The 20,607-nt window shown below is 42.1% G+C and overlaps 1 protein-coding gene across 1 annotated transcript in view; it reads left to right on the top strand.

The window, feature by feature from the left end:
• cacna1g (calcium channel, voltage-dependent, T type, alpha 1G subunit) overlaps positions 1 to 20,607 on the top strand; it is a 239,374-nt gene that overhangs the window by 18,207 nt on the left and 200,560 nt on the right. Inside the window, exon 3 of the mRNA XM_055654095.1 lies at positions 19,141 to 19,238. Within this exon, the coding sequence (XP_055510070.1) occupies positions 19,141 to 19,238 (98 nt within the window). The remainder of the gene's footprint in view (positions 1 to 19,140; positions 19,239 to 20,607) is intronic.

Genomic DNA, 20,607 nt, shown 5'->3' with positions numbered 1-20,607 from the left:
ACTTCCTGAAACGGGACCTATGAAGATGGGCATCTTGGTTGGCATGGATGAGTAAAGCCAAAGGGCCTGTTTCCATGCCGTGTACTCTATGACTCCAATAAGTGATCATGTCATTTTTTGAGACTTTGGAGTACATGGATTGGTGTATGTGTGTGTTGCCTGTGTTGGGAAAGGAGGCTCTTGGTGGAGGTAGGGAGACGGAAGGGGAATTCATTATTTATAATCATCTTGCATTTGCAATCCCAAAGTAATCTTCCTCGTCTCTAACCATTGGCTTCACCTCTGACTACATTTGTTTCCTGCCAGTAATATCACTAGTATTGGCTCAATTAGTGGCATTCTCATTTTGGGGCCAGAACAACATGGTTGCTCTCACAATCTAAGCTGACACTCCAATGCTTTTCGGAGATAAAACATTAAACCCATCAAGTGGATTCATAAGCTTCCATGACAGTACACAATAAAAACAGCTGGCAATATCTTTTTGGTGTCCTAATCAATTTGTCTCCTTGAACAGCACTGGTAAAGCCGATAGCAAACCACTGCACTACCGACTGCTGGAAATCCAGTACATGTACAGCAGCTCTGTATATATGAGTAGGAAGGAACTGCAGATGCTAGTTTAAACAGAAGATAGACACAAAAGGCTGGAGTAATTTAGCGGGTCAGACTTTCATGTCTGGAGAGAAGGAATAGGTGACGTTTCAGTTCCAAATGTCAGCTACTTCTTCTTTCTGACCCGCTGAGCCTCGCATATATTTTCATTTTCACCAACATCGTTACTCTGGGCATTATTATATTCCTATAGCAAAAGATCGTCAATGTTTTTTTCTAAATTATACCGTGTACTCAGGAAATATATTTGTATGCACAAATTAAAAACGAATAAATTCCACTTTCACATTTCCTAAGGACAGGCCAGTCAACAGGGAAGTGAGGGTGTGACTACAGGGATGAGGGATGAGGTTCAGGAAAGTAGTGTTGGAGGAGCCTCAGGCTCCAACAGATCTGAGGTAGATGAGTGGAGGGAGCACAGGACTGCTGCACCATAGTACAATGGCCATTCAAGTTTAGAAAATGAAAAGCAATGTAGTAATAATGGATACAGTATCCTTCCTCCTTACTGGAGTACGCTGTCCTGAAGCCTGATCAGTTGGCCTTTAAATGACACATACGTGTCAGATGTAGACTTAAGGGGCTGTTCCACTTGGGCGACCTAATTGGCAAGTTTAGAAGAGTTTAGGAGAGTTTGAAAAAATGTCATGTTGAAGACCTCCTTCGACTGTGTTGAAGACTAGCTTCGACTAGCTACGACTAGTTAATACTAGCTTCGGGAAAATTGGACACCGAATAGTGGAGAGTGAAGACGACTTCCTTCGCTCTCCTTCGACCTCCCTTCGACTATGATGAAGATTATCTACGACTACCTTTGACTACCTTTGACTACCCTTGATTACGTACAACTAACATGCCGACCTACTACGACCTACTACGAGTAAAAAAAGTATCGATTTTTTTCCATGGCAATCTTTTTTTTACTCAAGGGCATTTTTCCACATGTTGAAACATACGCCGCGACCTAGCAGAGGCCTCGAGTACACTGGGACTACGCTTGAGCATGAAGGAGAGTTACAAAGACGACCTCGTGTCGACCATGCTGCGAGTATGAGTCAAGGGCAAACTTGCCAGAACTCGCGGATTAGGTCGCCCAAGTGGGACAGGCCCTTTATCCAACATGAACTGTCCCAAGTTACTCGCCCTAGCTCCTGCCTAATCATTCCGCAATCTGCATTAACCTATTTTAGTACCTTCCCCACAAGGTCTAGATATTCATATCTATCTTGAAAATATGATGTACAGGAAAGAACTGCAGATGCTGGTTTAAATCAAAGATAGACACAAGATGCTGGAATAACTCAGCAGGACAGGCAGCATTTCTGGCCTGAGTTACTCCAGCATTTTGTGTCTATCTTTCAAAATATGGAGTTGTAATCACTATTCCCAATATACTCTTCCACTGAAACATCAGTCACCTGACCAAGCTCGTTTCCCAATACAAGGTCCCTTGTACTGTCTCTATTACATGCAGCAAGCAGTGAGCAAGCAATGGTCTGGAGCTGTGCGGCAACAGCACCACCTGCTGTGCCACTGTGCTACTCCGAAGTGAGTAAAGTGAAAATGTTGGCATTAAGCGGTAGCAAAAAACACATTGCTAGAGGATCTCAGTGGGTGAAGCTGCACCCAAAACACCAAGTGTGCATTCCCTTCCAAAGATGTTGCCCGACCTGCAGAGTTCCTCAAGTAGACTGCTTTTTATCACAGACTCCACCATCTGCAGTCATCTGCGTCTATTATATTCAGAGGGATCTGGATGTCCTTGTACACAAATCATTATAAATTATTGTGTAGGTATTGCATGAGGTTAAGAAGCAAATGGTAAGTTGGCTTGCAAATGAAGCACTGATTTATCCCACTCAAGCTGGGATTCAGCTGTAAAATTTTATTTTTGGAGATATTTATTTTTAAAGTACAGTCTTAAGAAATTTACAGTCAGGGTCACTGATGGCCAGATAATACCACAATACAGCTTTCTATTCAACCCACTCAAAGTGCTTATTAGATTAACCTTGGCACGAGAAGCATTATCTTATTAAGTTTGGTTCACAGCCCACCTTCCTGTTTCACAATTCACCAATGGATGACAGGGTTCACTAATTTAATAGTAAGATTAAACGAGAACTTACCAGTTCGAAGTTTGATCTGTATTTTATGAGGAGTAACGTTGAGGGAATACATGAAGAGCCCGCCAGTACGCTTGCGTGTCATTCTTCAAAGCAGCGGAGTGAATCACAGATACCTGTAATGACTTAAGCATAGTAAGATTAGAGAAAAGATGCCAATCGTGTTTATGATCAAGGGTGGGAGCGGAGGGCATATATTCCCTCAACGTTACTCCTCATAAAATACAGATCAAACTTCGAACTGGTAAGTTCTCGTTTAATCTTACTATTTTACTTCGGAGTCACATGAGTGACTACATGAAGATTTCAAAGCTCTGTGATTCAAGCCATGGAACGAGTCCATCATCACGTCTGCCTTGGTTTTGGGGAGAATATTGATAACATAATAAACATCAATATGATATATATAAATAACCATAAAGTTAATAATAATTGATAGCCCCTGTTTTTTGGGGTAAATTATGGTATAGAAACTTAACAATGTTTCTGAAAAAATTCCAGTTTCCATTACTGGTTTGTATAATCTTTAGAATGTTCTTTCCGATGGCCATCCTGCAGTCCTGAGGATTTTATCCATAGGAACCTCCAATTTAAATGCTGCCGACGTTGCTGCAGCCTGGTGGAGTGAGATTTTAACCCAGTTAGTGTTTACACCAACTTTGGTCAATACTATGTTAGCCATTTAGCTGGTCTGGCCTGTAATTCTTTAATGAGGCTGTCTGTAGTTGATGAAAAGTTCCTCTTCTGTGCCACTGATGGTCTTGGTTAGTTCCATGTATATTTGTAGATGTCTCACAACACAGTCAATCATCTGTAGGGTAGGCTCTAAAAATGTTATTTTAAGGCCCGCTGACCCCTGTCTGTTTAGTTCCCTACTTCCTGAATATAGAAATATAAGTTTCCAGGTGAACTGGTCTAGTTATCCAGCCTTAATTTGGTAGGGACTGAGTCCTTAGTGCCGTGACCTAAGCCATCAGCATGACAGTTTTGTAAAATGTCAAAACCTGTAATGACAGCGCTGTAGCTGGAGCCCAGTTCTTTAACAACGTTAAGACGATGCTGATGTCCCATATTTGGGAATACCCGGTCTTTGGGGAATTCCCATAAAAGTGCCCCCATAAGCTGTTGTTCCGTTCTCTTGCCATAGGTAAGTAGATGGACCACTTCTGGCACAGTTGATGTCACTAATACTAAGCCCCTGTCGGTTAACAAAGCTGCCAAACAGGCTGGATGATGTATTATGGTTGCAACACATCTCCCATTAGTTTATGTATTTTAGACATTGTCTTTAGGTTGATTGTCTGTGGCCCGCTGTGATCATGTCCATTGCTCTGGCCATCAGTCCCAGATGTAATAGCGGCGCTTTCAGACTCTACGATTTAAGCGATTTATATGTTCATGGCACGAGTGGTTTTCCCCATACTTCATCGTCTGTTTAGGACGGTGCTGCATGGTTCTAATCTCATTCCCAGTACCACCGAGAACCATGGTTGGGTAGGTCAGTGGGGTACTATTAAAAACACCCCTACTGATGAGGTTGCCAAATTGTGTTGGCCAGAGACTTTAGGCCATGAAAAAACACCCAACATTTCCAGGTAGTTATGCCCAGTGTTAGTAATAATGATGCTTCCTGTGGATTCCATCTTCCTCCACAGCTGGAGATGGAATTGGTAACACACCATCCTAGTGCATAGCATGCATATGTAGGACCATAGACTGGTTGCTGACAATGATAGGATTGGAGCAATGCCCAATGTTATCTTTCCACCATTTAGTTCCAATATGGCTTCTGTATGGCTTCATCATTCTATCGAAATGATCACCATTAATTTTAAGAGCTCATATTTTGGCCCTCTGTAAATCTTTATAATGTAAGGGTCTGAATTATGTGGCTGGAACCCATATTCCCAGTACCACCTGTTGCCAATTCTTGCTACCAGTCTGATGGATTGTTTATCCTCATGTCAATGATTTTGCTGTATGCCTTTGTTAAGGTTGTAACCTCTGTTGGCAAAGTTACTGACATGAGGAACTGAGTTATTGGTGAACCCCAAATAATCCCTTTAGTTTGAAGGCTTTAATTTTGATTTAATTGGATGGATAATGAATCCTAGTTTCCAATAATTTGTTAAGCAGTAACAAAGGTATCTATTTTGTCAGGTCTATGATGATGCGATGACCATCATCTTTTTGTTTTGATAGATATATTGGACACGAATTTTAATGGTTCGTGTTGAGTTTTCTCAATTACACCTTTTATGTAAAGCCGTTTCAGTTCAGCTTGCGCTTTTGATTTCCTTTATCAGAAGCACGAACAGTTGGTTCAGTATATGCTGAACTGGAGGGCTGTACTTGTGTATAAACTCTGTTGTATATCCCTGGATACTGCTTAAGATGTAGGTATTGGTTTTTGTCATGCTCCATGCTTTCAGAAGAGAGTGTATCTCCACCCAAATCTCCGTGCCCACTGTTTGTAGGGAACCAGACCCACCTACCTCCATGTTACTAGTGGCCGGTTTACCTTTTTGTAGGTTCTTCGCTGTTGTTGTAGCGCTTGGTCTGGATTTGCAGTTTGGTTGTCGTTGGAGGTCCCGCATCTTCTAGGAAGGCCGGCCTGGGCCATGGCCTTAAAAAGACTCATGTTTTGAGTACCGGTCCTTCGAGCTTTCACCAGTTCTCTGGTGGGTGCTTGGGGGTGCCAGTAGGTTTGCTTGTTCCTGCACCCTCTGCACTCTTGTCTTTTCTTCTGCAGACCCCTCTTCCAGGTCAGCCCAGAACTGACCCGCAGCGCTCCCGTCTGATGGGGTAGAAGCACTGTGCAGCCCTCAAAGAGGTACTGCTGTGGGTTTATCATAGGGCCCAAAGTGACCTGACTCCATCTCCCGGAGTCTGTCACGTTGGAGCAAGGCTCCATACACCGCTTCTTCCCGCTCCAGCGCTCTCGGGCGCTGGCCGCCGGCGGTTATGCAAAGTCGGACTCCTCTGAGTCCACGACCTTGTTTGTTTTGTGTCTAGCCTTACCGCTCAGCCACATGGATCTGGCCAGTGCGGGGGCGACATCGGGCACAGCTGATCCCACTACGGGTGATCCAAGTGCCGCTGGCTGCTGCTGGCTGCCCGCTGCTCCACGGTCCTCCTTCTCCAGCTTTGTCCTTCCTTCCGTGGGAGTGGATATGGCCGGTGTGGAGGACATCTAGCATAGCTGATTCCATCTAGCCCACCAGCTTTGTCGCAGCCCGTTGTTTCTGCACCTGCAATCACCATAGAAATGTAAAAACAAAAAAAACCGCAGCTCTTACCTGCAGGTCCAAGTTGTTGCTATGGGTGAGCGTCGTTCCACCCGTCTGCTGCCATTATTGACTGGTCAAATCAACGGCTCTATTTGAATGGTCTCCCGCCCGGCCATGGTGTTCTGGCTGGTGTGGGACCAGGTCAGCACTGCTCTCCTTATAACGGGAGTTAAACGTGCCTATGGCGGCTGCTGCTGCCGGCTGCCTCTGTCTTCCCCAGCCAGCTTTACTAGCAGCACTATGGGCAGTGCTTTGTCCAGCTTCCCCTCCTGTACAGACCCAGTGTGGGGAAACATTAGTTTTTCTTTTCTGCTCCCTCTCCCGCCCGTTGCGGGAGCGAGTTGGGATCGAGAATCGGGCACAGCTATTCCTATTACGGGAGCCAACTCCGGTCGCAGCTGTTGTCCCCTGTTGCGCTTACTCCACCTGGCTTAGCCACCGCAGGAGCGCAATCTCATATTGTCCCCTAATTTTTAAAAAGGGGGCAGAGCACTAATACAACCTACTGTTGTGTAGGTTATTGGCTCCGTTTTTCTCCACCCGTAAGGGGTGAAGTTGGCACTCGCTCCCGTTTATGGGAGATAGTGGTGCCGACTTCCGTTGCTGGCTGCCTGCTGCTGTTCAGCGGCAGCTCGGCAGCCTTCCTGCAAACAAGAAAAAGGTAAGGACATTTCTTACCTGTTCCGCAGCCCCAGACCCATGTAGCGTCGGTCCTTGGGCTGTTGTCCGAGTTGTCGGACTGACGGCTCCGGAGTACTCCCTTGTCGGCGTTTTCTCCCGGAGCTGAAGTCCATTTTATCCCCTAATTTTAAAAGGGGGCAGAGCACTAATACAACCCACTGTTTTGTGGGTTGTTGGCTCTGTTTTTTCTCCACCCCGTATGGGGTGTAGTTAGCACTCGCTCCCGTTATGGGAGATAGTGGTGCCGACTTCCGTTGCTGGCTGCCTGCTGCTGTTCAGCGGCAGCTCGGCAGCCTTCCTGCAAACAAGAAGAAAGGTAAGGAAATTTCTTACCTGTTCCGCAGCCCCAGACCCATGTAGCATCGGTCTTTGGGGCTGTTGTCCGAGTTGTCGGACTGTCGGCTCCGGAGTACTCCCTTGTCGGCGTTCTCTTCCCGGAGCTGAAGTCGCACGAACTCCCGCTAAGGGAGACTGTCGTGCCACCGGCCGTTGCTGGCTGCCTGCTGCTTGCAGACTCCTCCCCCGCCAGCTTTCAACAGCCTTCTGTAGAAAAAAGGTAAGTATGGAAACGATGTTCCCTTACCTTACTGTTGCAGGTTCGAAACCCTGCCGTTTGGGAGGAACGTCCTTCCTCCCGACAATGACGAGTTGCAATGCGTGTAGCGTAATGACACGCAAGCGTACTGGCGGGCTCTTCATGTAGTCACTCACGTGACTCCAAAGTAAAATTACATGCCCACCAACAAAAGTAGCAATGTTACAACATTTTGAGATTTTTAAAATCAAGTCTGTAATTTATCCCATCCGATTAAGCATAAAAAGAAGTTAAATTTGACACCTAATTCACTTTCATATCTTCAGTATTAAAAAAGTTATGGCCATTTTCATACTTGGAAATAAGCATCTTGTTCCCTATTGCTTTTCCATTGACTGAACACAAAAGCTGTGATCGAGGACAGTCAAAAGCCTATAACTTTATTAAATATTAAGAGAACTGAAAGAAATTTTCAGTTATTATAGATTGAAGCATTCTGAAACAAATATGAAACAATCTTACTTAGATGACTTGAAATTAAAGCATATAATTAGTTAGTTACCTAATTGTAGCTAATTACAAAATTAAATTACTAGATCTTTTTTTGTCTTGTTTTGGTTAAGTTTTAGTTTGTTGGGTTGTGTTAGAGGGGGTGAAACATGTTCTCTGTCTCTTCCTTCGGGGAAATGCGACTTTTTCGTGTCGTATCCCCCTTCTCTGCCACCGTCTGCGCTGAGGCCTAATGGCGGAGCTGGCGGCCTCCAACCTGCGACCGACCCCGAGGCTTCGGAGGCAGAGCCAGCCAGGACTTACCAACGAGAGGCTGGCTATCTTCGGGGCTAAGGCAGCGGTGGCCCGACTTGCTGGTGCGGCTTTCTGGCTTTTGGCGGCGGCCTGGAGCTGACGCAGCGGGGCTCGGAGCTGAGACTGTGGGACCCGGAGCTGGGGCAGCGGCCCGGAGCTGGGGCGGCGGCCCGGAGCGGAGACTGCGGGACCTGGAGCGGCGACTGCGGGACCCAGAGCTGGGGCAGTTGCCCGGAGCGGAGACTGTGGGACCCGGAGCTGGGGCGGCAGCTCGGAGCGGAGACTGCGGGGCCCGGAGCTGGGGCGGCGGCCTGGAGCGGAGACTGCGGGGCCCGGAGCTGGGGCGGCGGCCTGGAGCGGGAGCGGCGGCCCGGAGCTGGGCGGCGGCCCGGAGCTGGGCGGCGGCCCGGAGCTGAGGCTGTGGCGGGCCGTCTCGGAGTGGAGACGGTGTTCCGGCTTTCGGCGGTGGCGACATCACCACGGAGGTCCGCTGGACTGGAGGAAGGTATCTTCAGCCTGGATCAATCGCCTCAGCGCAGAGGGAGAACAAGGAGGGAAGAGACGGAGACTAAGACTTTGCCTCCATCACAGTGAGGATGTGCTTGGTGAACTCACTGTGGTGGATGTTTAATTTGTGTTTATTGTATGTTTTGTTATTATTGATTCTGTGTATGACTGCAGGCAACATAATTTCGTTCAGACCGAAAGGTCTGAATGACAATAAAGGAATCTAAAAAAAAAAATTTTTTAAAAATCTATCAATTTCTTAAGAATAGATTAACATTTTTAAAAATCCTAAGTGTCCAAATAACATTCACACAAGAATTCACAATAAAACATGTTTTTTAAATCTCATTGTCATGGACTTATAGGCCAAATGGAAGGAATTTAATGTTTAAATACCTGTAAATTAATGGCCATTTAAATTAACTTGCGAGTGGATTTTACTGGAACGTTGAGGTTGTGATGATTTATACCCCCACATCAGCATGCCGGTTCGTATGGGGACTAAATCGCCGTTTCGCAACTTAAAATGTGAACTAAAGGCATCTTAAAAAACACTTTTATACATAAAAATAGACGACTTTCTTTTACCTGTCACCTACGTGAAATCCGTCCCCGTTGTCGGCGTTTACGGCTTTAGAAGCTGGCTTTAAAATGACTCCAGCGTTGAAATTCTCGGGCAATTTTTTTAAAAAAAGACACAGAACGGCCATCGGAACGATTCTTCAGCAAACGCTTGGACTCCGACAAAATATAATCCAGGACAAGGTAATAGAAAATCGTGTTTGAAATGAGGGACATTGAAGCACAGTGGGTAATTTAAAGCTTTCATTTATGAGAATAAATACATAGACTAAGCTCGTCTAACCTTAAGTTAAGGGTAATATATTTAGTGTTCAAGATGATTTATGAAGAGGAAAAAGGTTATCCTTTAGTGTAAGACCAGAACAAAGGAGATATAAACAAAATTAGGCCCAGAATATTCAAAGATGATTTGAAAAAAAAAACACTTATTCAAACAAAGAGCTTATGAACAACTGAAAATGTAAAATCAGAACAATGTATATTTGTGCAAAGCAAGGGTCTAGAGTCGATAAAAACAAAGCAAAGAATGAATGATAACCTATAAACCAGGCATGACCTAATTAGTGGAACAGGCTCCATAAAGTGTAAAGGGCTATTGCTGTTGGCCCATGCTCCTTTTCAGCAGAAGGGAAATCTACTTCTCTGAAAGCTATCCAGTCCAAATACCTTCAGGAATAAAGCTGTTTAAAAAAACACAACAAGTACAGTATGATGTAAATGGTTGATTCAATGCAGATGTGTTCTCTTTTGTGAAACTCAGCCTAGTAGTAAATAAAAACCAAAAACTTTGAATATTAACAGAACATTCTGTTTGAACCTGTCTATCAAGCTCAGGGTTAGCAAATGGTACCCAGTGAAGGTCAATCACAAGCCCTGCTCACAGGTGCCGAGCCACTTAACACGCACATCTGCCCGATAGCCTCTTGTGTTCAGAAAACTTGACTGCTTTCCCTTGACTTCTGCCAGGTTTTGCCTGCTCATTTTTTCCTTGGTCTCACTACTGTTTGCGTCTGAGATTTTGCTTGTTGCATCTGGACTTAATCAAAAACAATTGATTTTGACAGAACATACCAGAGTTGAAAATAAACTCTGAAGTAACACAAGGAATACCTACAGCAGTCATGGAGGTGATCTTATTCCCTTTGAATCAGTGCATTCTGATGAGAATGTGACATGTCAGGAAAGCTCATCGGTGAACGTTTGATGTGGACTTGAACCAAATAATTCTGATTTAATCCTTGTGATATAATGCGTAAAAAGCACCGTCTGACTTATTATCTATTGTTACCTACTAGCGGATTGGATGGTAATATGATCACTATAGTTGGGTTTGGTGTTCACTGACACCCATTGCTTTTTTTTTACTGTGGAACCACTTGCACTTCTACATCAGAGGCTTAAGTACATTCATTTTGGCATCCAATCTAATGCAATTTTGAGCGAATGTTACTCTGAGGGAGTTTGAAATTAAGGACTCTTTTTCTCTCTCATGGGGACATGTAAACTCTGCATTGCTTTGAAGAAGAACAGTAAGGACATTTCCTTAGCTCTTCAACCCCTATTTATCCATCTGTTTGCATCAGTAAAACAGGCCAACAGGGCCAAACTGTACAAATTTACTTGGTTCTTATGTTATGACAATGATTTCATGAATTGTCGTAGTGGTGCCGTGAGGACTGAATTGTCAATCCGTTGCCTGAGTTAAAATCTCACCATGACAATTTGGAATTTTATATCCAAATAATAAATTGGAATTTTATAAAAAGATATATACCCATTACTAATGATGACAATCAGATTGCCAGATCCTTGCAAAATAAAAACATTTATTTTAATAGTTCATTTCAGGGAAATAAATCTGCCCTCTTATATGTGAACCCAGACCTACCAATGAGACTGAATCTTAAACGTCATAACAACCTAATGAGTTCACTTATGTACAATTATGATTGGGAAGTAAATCTGGTCTTACTAATGGTACCCTGATCATGAAAAGTTTTTTTGGAAAATAGTTACATTAAAGTTGCTATAAAAATGAAATATTGTTGAATAAGGCTAAAATGATATTACTATAATTTGTTGTAAACAGCTTCAGGATTTGTGAAAGGTGTAATAAGAATGTATGTCTTTCTAATGTCAAGATATATTCACCATGTTGTGTAACAGTGAAAGAAGGTATGAGCCAATAGTAAATGTCAAATAAATCACGTGAGATTAATAACTGGGAATAACAAATGTCCAACAATGGCAATATTTAGTGTGGTTTTTGCATTTTCTTTTTAACATATACTTAAAATTCTCTGGCAGCTTCTCATTATCCAAGAGTAAACACGCTCTAAGGTTATTGATAATTTTTTTAAATTTGAAATATTTAAAAAAATATATCCATCCTCATTGAATGGCTATCTGATCCAGGCATTTTAATCCTAGCAATTGCACAACTTTCTTGTAGCTCCATTATATGATCAGAAAGAAAAGAAATTGCCTTCAAATGTACTTTACTTCTTCATTGAGATTGGGGGCGGCTTGCTTCCCATTCGGGTTGTGGAATGGAAGTTGGCTGTGCATTATTTATTTTAACATAAAGGAATTGTTGCAAACTAACTGCCACACAACATGCCAAGAGGTGTGAAGATAACTATGGAGATCAGAATTTGCCGACCAGACATATATATGGCTAATGTATGACACGTTGCCAAACCTTGATGTACTTCAGATTTAGCTCATGCAGTGACAACAATAATAACAATAATTTTTATTTATCTAGTCATTACTGTAATGCAGAAAACATGACAGCCATTAATGCACAACAAATTCCTACCAACCGTAATATTATAATGTGTTTGTTGGTATTATTGTTCAGGTGATTAATATTGAACAAGAGCCCAAGAGGATTTTTTTTTTTCTTGGAAAGTGTGCACAGGATTATTTACATCTATCTGAAAGGCCAAATGAGGCATTCGTTCGGTATCTCACCTGACACAAGAGGAGCTCCCAATATTGCAGCATCCTTGTAGAAATGCATTCAAACGTAGGGCTAAGAATAATGGCTCAAGCCCCAGATTTAAAATTAAGCTTTCTGCAAATGTAGAATTGAAAAGTCAGTTCACTGACATCAGTTTCTAACATACAGTATGTGCTTTGAGGTCTCAGACTGAGTTTCTATCTAACAAAGAAATGGCAGAATAGAACTGGATGATTTTTTTTTTAAACACCAGATTAAGCTGTTAGAAAACAGCTTATGAATCTTATCTAAAAAAGACAATGTGTCAATAAATTTCTAAAGAAAGGAAACACATGGAGTGGAGTAAGATTGGATTCTGGGCATCAGTGGCTGGGGAGGGCCAAGAGAACATTGAACAGTACAATAGGAATAGGCCCTTCAACCCAACATGTCTGTGCCAAACATGATAGTAAATTAAACTAATCTCTTATGTCTGCACACGATCCACATCTCTCCATTCCCTGCATTTTCATGTGCCTATCTAAAAGCCTCTTTAATGACATTATCGTATTTGCCACCATTAGACCAATGTTTGAAAGTATCATTATAGAATTGGCACACAATTGGGTAGATGAGGTTTGGAGGGAATTATGTCATTGGGCATATGATTGAAACACAAGTTCAGAAGGGGAGAAATTGGATGGCTAAGGACACAGTTAGGGGTTGGAAAACCCATGGAAATATAGTAAGGTACTAGTACCAGGTGAGGATGGTCCAAGGGAGAAACCACCAAAGGTGGCTTAATTACAAGATCAGGATATCAAGCTACATTGCCGCTGTCCTTTTTAAGCTTGTTTGTCCTCCTTTAAAAGTCTTCAAAGCAGGCCTCAAATCTCCAGTTACAGCCTGTTCTGGCCTGAATGGTAAAAATAATTTTGTGAAAGGGACATCAACTATTTGACATCAACATGCATGGCCATTTACCTTTGTACTTAGACTAGGCTAGGATCCAGAAAGAATTTCCAAAGGCACACTGTTTTCCTTTCAAGTGCCTGATGGTGTACAGAACCCTGTTTTTAGAATCAATTCACTCTCATATTGCACAATATGTCATGCTTTGCAAAATAATTTCTACCTCAACTCTGTTCAAGAGCACCACAAAACCAAAGTTCAAAATCCTGATTTGCCACTTTGTACTTAATTGCCTCAATCTGTAATGAAAATCTGTGCAAACCATTCCAGAGAGTGATGTCACAGCCTGAACAACAAGGCTGAATGACCTGCTCTTGATCCTAATTCAATTTGTGACTTCATTTTTTAAGCAGCCCATTGAGAACACAGGCAGCTTATCTATTTGGGTTACATCGAGAATACATTGTTCCTAAGAAATCCATTGGTACTCTCTCCATGGAAACATTCACTGTCAATAATTCATGATGGAAATTCTTTAGCTAGTTGAGAAGGAAGTACCATAAAAACATAAGAAGTTATAAAGATAGAATGATCGTTGACCCTTTGAGGATTGTACTTGGCTCTCAATGCTAAGAACTATGCAAAAAAAGGTTGCCGTGGAAAAAAATCGATACTTTTTTTGCAAGTAGGTTTAGTCGTAGTAGGTCGTAGTAGGTCGGCATGTTAGTCGTAGGTAATTGAGGGTAGTCAAAGGTAGTCGTTGTCATCTTCACTCTCCACTATTCAGTGTCCAATTTTCCTGAAGTTAGTCGTAGCTAGTCGTAGCTAGTCGAAGCTGGTCTTCAACATAGTCGAAGGAGGTCGAAGGAGGTCTTCTACATGTCATTTTTTCAAACTCTTCTAAACTTGCCAATTAGGTCGCCCAAGTGGGACAACCCCTTAAGGCAACTCATCATTTCCCTGTCTTAAAGTTAACAACATTCTACACTTGGCTTGAAATTCACTGATCTATGTGAGAGGCAGTTTTAGTGCAATTGGTCAAGATGGCCAAGTACCCTGAATCCACAATTGAACTGAGCATTTGTGTAACAAATTCAATGCATTAATAAATGTAAATTTTGCAGTAGCACGATGAAACAAAACACAATGGACATTTAATATCAATCACTTATCTCACTCACCGACAACTAGAAACTGCAAGATGAGTATTCTGTCACAATGATTCGGGGATCAAGCTTGCAGTTTAGTCCTGTGAGCAATCCCTATAACCAGCTGAGCAATGTGCAATTATTTGGCCCTATGGCAGCTTTGTTCAATTGCAGGATTGCAGTTAGCTGTTAGCTGTGACGCTGCCTGCAGTCTAGCACCATACTAAAACTAACAGCTTGTGCTCAATCATGCAAACAGATCGGCCATGAGCTTATGAAATGGCAGTGGTTTGAGGGGCTGAATGGCCTGCTCTTGATCCTAATTCATACATTCGCATATAACAATACTCCAGGACTTTATAAAAATATATTGAAACCTGTTTTGGATAAAGTCATCAACCTGAAATGTAATTGGTTTCTCCACAGATGCAGCCTGCCCAGCTTTTTTTGTTTTTATTTAAGATTTATTGCTTGGATTAGGGGGTATTAGCTACAAAGAGAGGTTGGACAGACTCCGATTGTTTTCTCTGGAGACCTGAAAGAAATATATAAAGTTGAGAGGCTTAGAGAGAATAGACAATCAGAACCTTTTCCCCAGGGTGGCTATGTCAAATACAAGAAGGCATAGCTTTAAGGAAAGAGGGTCAAAATTGAAAGGAGATGTGTGAGGCATTAACACAGAGGATTGTGGATGCCTGGAATGTTTTGCCAGGAGTTGTGGTGAAGGCATATATGATAGTGCTGTTTAAGAGTCTTTTAGATAGGCACTATAGATATGCAGGGAATGGAGAGATCATCATATGCAGGCAGATGAGGTTAGTTTTATCTTGACATCATGTTCGGCATGGATATTGTGGGCTGTTCCTGTGCTAAACTGTTCTATGTTTTATTCCCAGAATCTGTGGTTCTGTGCTTTTCAATTGCCTTTCAAAAACTGTTTCTGTTTCTCTTAAAATATTCTTGCTGTTTCTATCAAGAAATCTGTCATGTTTTTTGTGTCGTTACTCTGCTTGCCAACATTACATTTCAAAAATAATGTGTAGGTGGTTGTTGCACCTCCATTCCTATCTCCTTATCTTTCCAAATTCACATCTTTCTTAACCCTCTATCTTGTCATCTGTTACTTTTTGTCCCTTTTTCCTTTCTTTCTTTCCTTTCCGTCTCTTACCCAATTTCTCTCCTCTCCCCCTCATATAAATCTCTCAATTTCCTTCTCATTTTCCTCTCTCCTCTCCCCTCTCTCTTTTCCACTTCTCTTTCCCCTTCCTTTTCTTTCTCCTCATCCTGCCTTTCCTGCACTTTCCCTCACCTCTGCTATTATATGTAGATTTACCAATCCCAGCCAGCTAGTCTATTGAGCCCTGCACTGGTCTAAACCTACATGACACTCGGATTGTTTTTGTTCCAACATACACTGACATGTCCCTTCAGCACTGGATTGCTAGCGCACCAGTTTATTACCTTCAACCAACAACCATATTTTTCTACACTGCTCCATCTCCCACAAAATACTCACTCTCTCTTGCCATCTCCAAATGTCCCACCCCTTCCTCTCCCTCATTCACGCTTTCCCATCTATCTCTCAACTCCTCTATTCTGTCTCTCCACACCCCCCCCCCCCCTTCTTACTTTGTATCCTTCTGTTCCCCACTTTGTTTCTTACCATCTTATTTTCTCTGTAACTCTGCTTTACTCCGCTTTACTCCTCCTCTTGACAGAAGTTTTTCAATCTCCATGAATTGCATATAGTTTAAGGTGGCAATGCTATTTAGGTAAGGCAAATGTAGATTTAAATGTTCATGAATACTATTCCTCTCAACCCGATGGATTTGTTTTGCATTTACTGGAGGGATAACACTAGTCTTTTATGCTTCCAGACTTACTTCAGGTTTACCGTGGCAAAATAAAGAAAATATATCTAGGCTGAGAAGGCAGTTGCTGAATATTAATTATTTTGCACTTTCATTTGCAGTGTTCTATACAAGTAAATAAATAATTAAAATAATTTCGGAGGACCAATTAATCACTCTCAAGTGATGTTAACTTAGTGATAAATATTAGTTGGAGTCAAATTGGTTTTAGAAACATAGAAAATAGGTGTAGGAGTAGGCCATTCGGCCCTTCGAGCCTGCACCGCCATTCAATATGATCATGGCTGATCATCCAACTCAGTATCCTGTACCTGCCTTCTCTCCATACCCCCTGATCCCTTTAGCCACAAGGGCCAAATCTAACTCCCTCTTAAATATAGCCACTGAACTGGCCTCAACTACCTTCTGTGGCAGAGAATTCCAGAGATTCACCACTCTGTGTGAAAAATGTTTTTCTCATCTCGGTCCTAAAAGATTTCCCCCTTATCCTTAAACTGTGACCCCTTGTTCTGGACAACATCGGGAACAATCTTCCTGCATCTAGCCTGTCCAACCACTTAAGAATTTTGTAGGTTTCTATAAGATCCCCCCTCAATCTACTAAATTCTAACGAGTACAAGCCGAGTTTATCCAGTCTTTCTTCATATGAAAGTCCGGACACCCCAGGAATCAGTCTGGTGAACCTTCTCTGTATGGCAAGAATGTCTTTCCTCAGATTAGGAGACCAAAATTGTACGCAATACTCCAGGTGTGGTCTCACCAAGACCCTGTACAACTGCAGTAGAACCTCCCTGCTCCTATACTCAAATCTTTTTGCTATGAATGCTAACATACCATTCGCTTTCTTCACAGCCTGCTGCACCTACATGCCTACTTTCAATGACTGGTGTACCATGACACCCAGGTCTCGTTGCATCTCCCCTTTTCCTAATTTGTTTAAAACAACATGGTATATTATTTTAAATCCATTAAAGTGGATCGACAAGGTGCAGGTTTAACATCTTACCTGAGAAGCAAAGTCACTGACCACCCACAACACTCACTCAGTACTGCCGTCAATGTGCAAACCTATATTTTGTACTGTGTAGGAAGAAACTGCAGATACTGGTTTACACTTAAGATAGACACAAAATGCTGGAGTAACTCAGTGGGGCTGGCAACATCTCTGGATAGAAGGAATGGGAACCTTTTCTGGTCGAGACACTTCTACAGACTGGCAGATATGGACACAAAATACTGGAGTGCCTCAGTGTAAACCAGCATCTGCAGTTCCTTCGTACACATTTTGTACTGACAACCCTGATGTAGACAATGAACCCACAATTTTCATAGTCTGATGCACCTGCTTGAGATGCAATTGTTTTATTATGTAATAATCTGGGAATTCATTAAATGCTCAGGTAGAAAATGTAATAAATGTTTAAGGCAGGTAAAGCTGCAGTAGGAACAGAAGCAATTAACCAATCATCATTTATAGTGGAAGCAATTTTAATATTTTTAATGGATTTAAAATTGAAATTATGCTAAGTGTAAATCACATTAAAGAACCAATGGTTCCCACACAAGCAAAACATTCCTTGGTTGAAAGCACATCACAAGAACTTTTCTTGAATATGACTGCAATGACAGTAACCAGCAGCAAACATTATTGTAGTGCTTCCTCAATTGGACCATCCAAGACCTTCAAATGTACTATGTGAAGAAAATCCCTGGGCTCCAATTTTATAGCTGGTGGACAATCTCATTGGACATTTTTGAGATTTTGTTAAAAGATCAAACACAACCAAAGCTGCAGCATTCTCATTTGTGTCCAACTCAGTGAAGCCTCGTTATATTGTTACATAGGTTTATAGAAGCCAATGTTCATCTTATCCAATAGTAGATATGCATTTCACATAATTCTCCAGCTTCACCCGAAACTATGACTACATTTAAACATCAGTTAATGCATGTAAATCAAATGTAACTCACTTGTTTATTGTACTAAAACTTGTTCGCTCAGATTTTGTCAGCTTTTAAGCTTTTAAAAGTTGAGCTTTTAGCCCTATACCCAGTCTATGTGAAGCTCACCTTCTCTTCCACTCAGTTCTCTGCCTTTTCATTCGCACCTTCAACATCATCATAACATTGATCGACAAGCGTTTGGCAGCTATTCCAACTCTACTACTTCATCGTCCATTATAATGTCGTCTGAATCCTTGTCTTATAAAACATGCCAACCCCAGAGCTACAGTATGTAGTCCTACTGTATATACACAAGTCTGCCGCTATTCCCGATGAAATTCTTGTAGTTAACCTTTCTGTCTTCCCTCTTCTCTGCTGGAAAAGATTATCCTAAAAGTCCATCTGTTTGACGTGGCCCTAATTCCTTTCAAGTGTGGTTCCGTGGGTATAGCATCTCTTTCAGTTTCCAAAAAATAATGGATTCAAATTCTATTCCAGAATAGATATGAACAAAAAAACTTAGTTGGGGATTATATGATATGTCACTCATCAGGTTTAAGCACCCAATAAAAGTTTGAAGGATCGTAACACCTTCAAGGGTGCTGTCATTCGTATGCGGTTAAATGTTAGGCCCTGACTTAAAGAACCCATAGTATTATTTAAAAGAACCGTGGAACTTTCTGCACCTTGACAAAATTTGTTCCTCAATCAACATTATTAAACCAGATGAACTGACCATTAATTGATTGCTTTGAATGGTAACTGCACAAATAGGCTATCACAATTCCTACCTTACAAGAGCTGTGGAAGGAAGAATCAATGATGAGTGTATGGGCAGGAGCAGCTCAAAGTAGAGGGTCTTTTGGTGAAACTTCCAGGTGATCGCCCAACATGACTTAGAAAACTCAACTAAAGAGAGTGGCTTTGAGCGTTCTGCTGAAAGGCAACTCCTGGAATATTGACTTTGATTTACTCTCAGCTGTTCATAGGCTTGTGAATTTCCCGTGTGCTTTGCATTTACAGAACTCATTATTATTTTAAGCATAATCATCGAGAGCCCAAATCAGTTATTTTCTCAAACTGTCAATAGTTGAAATGAGAAGTGAACGCTATCCTACAGCAATTATCTTTGTCAGGGACAATCCATTTTCAATAATCATTTCATTCTGTTTGCTTTCCAGTATGTTAGAGTATTCACTGGACCTGCAGAACGTCAGTCTATCAGCAGTCCGGACCGTGAGGGTCCTGAGACCACTACGAGCTATTAACCGAGTTCCTAGTAAGTATGCTTGTTCTTCAGTCATCTCTAAACATTTTCTTACTCCATATTTGAGTTATTGACATGATTTCCGTCGACACTTGTATGTGGCAAAAGGAATCTTAATATGCCGCACGTGAGGCTGCTGAAGAAGATGAGAGCCCATAGTATTAGAGGGAAGATACTAGCATGGACAGAAGGTTGGCTGGATGCCGGAAGGCAAAGAGTGGGAATAAAGAGCACCTTTTCTGGTTGGCTGCCAGTGACTAGTGGTGTTCTGCAGGGGTCGAAGCTAGGCCGCTACTCTTCATGTTGTTTATCAGTCATTTGGATGAGCAAGTTGAAGACTTTGTGACCAAGTTTGTGAATTATGTGAAGGGACTCTGCAGAATGACTTGGACAGTTTGGGAGAGTGGACAAAGAAGTGGCAGATGAAATATTGCATAGCAAAGTATGTAGTCATGAATAAAGGCCTATTTTCCAAATGGGCAACGATTCAGAAATCGGAGGTGCAAAGGGACTTGGGAGTGCTGATGCAGGATTCCCAAAAGGTTAATTTGCAAGTTGAATCGGTGGTAAGGAAGACTATGCAATGCTAGCATGTATTTCGAGAGACTAATATTTGAAAACAGAGATGTAATGCGGTGGCTTTTTAAAGTACTGGTCAGACGGTATTTGAAGTATTGTGAGCTGTTTTAGGCCCCATATCTGAGGATGTGCTGACATTGGAAAGGGTCCAGAGGAGGTTTACGAGAATAATCCCAGAGATGATTGGGTTAATGTAGGATGAGTGTTTTACAGCATTGGGGCTGTACTTGTTGGAGGATGATGGGGTACCTCATTGAAACTTACCGAATAATGAAAGGTCTGAATAGAGAGGATGTGGAGAGAATGTTACCACTAGTGGAAGAGTCTAGGACCAGAGGGCACACTCCGAATAAAAGGACATACCTTTAGAATGGAGATGAGGAGGAATTTCTTTAGTCAGCAGGTGGTGAATCTGTGAAATTCACTGCCACAGACGGCTGTGGGGGCCAACTCATTGGGTATTTTTAGGGTGGAAATTGACAGGTTCTTGATTAGTAAGGGTGTCAAGGGTTATGGCGGGAAGGCATGAGAATGGGGTTGTGAGGGAAAGATAGATTAGCCATTATGGAATGGCAGAGTAGACTCGATGGGCCAAATGTCCTATGGCTCCTGTGACTTATGAACTTACAAACTTGTCAAGAGGCTTTAGACTTTAGAGATACAGCGCGGAAACAGGCCATGCGACCCACCAAGTCCGTGCCAACCAGCGATTATCCCATATACTAACACTATCCTACACACTATGGACAATTGACAATTTTATAAAAGCTAATTATCCTACAAACCTGTACGCCATTGGAGT

Source organism: Leucoraja erinacea, chromosome 23 (assembly GCF_028641065.1).
Source record: "Leucoraja erinacea ecotype New England chromosome 23, Leri_hhj_1, whole genome shotgun sequence".
Lineage (NCBI taxonomy): Eukaryota > Metazoa > Chordata > Chondrichthyes > Rajiformes > Rajidae > Leucoraja > Leucoraja erinaceus.
This window is presented reverse-complemented; position numbering and strand designations above follow the sequence as displayed.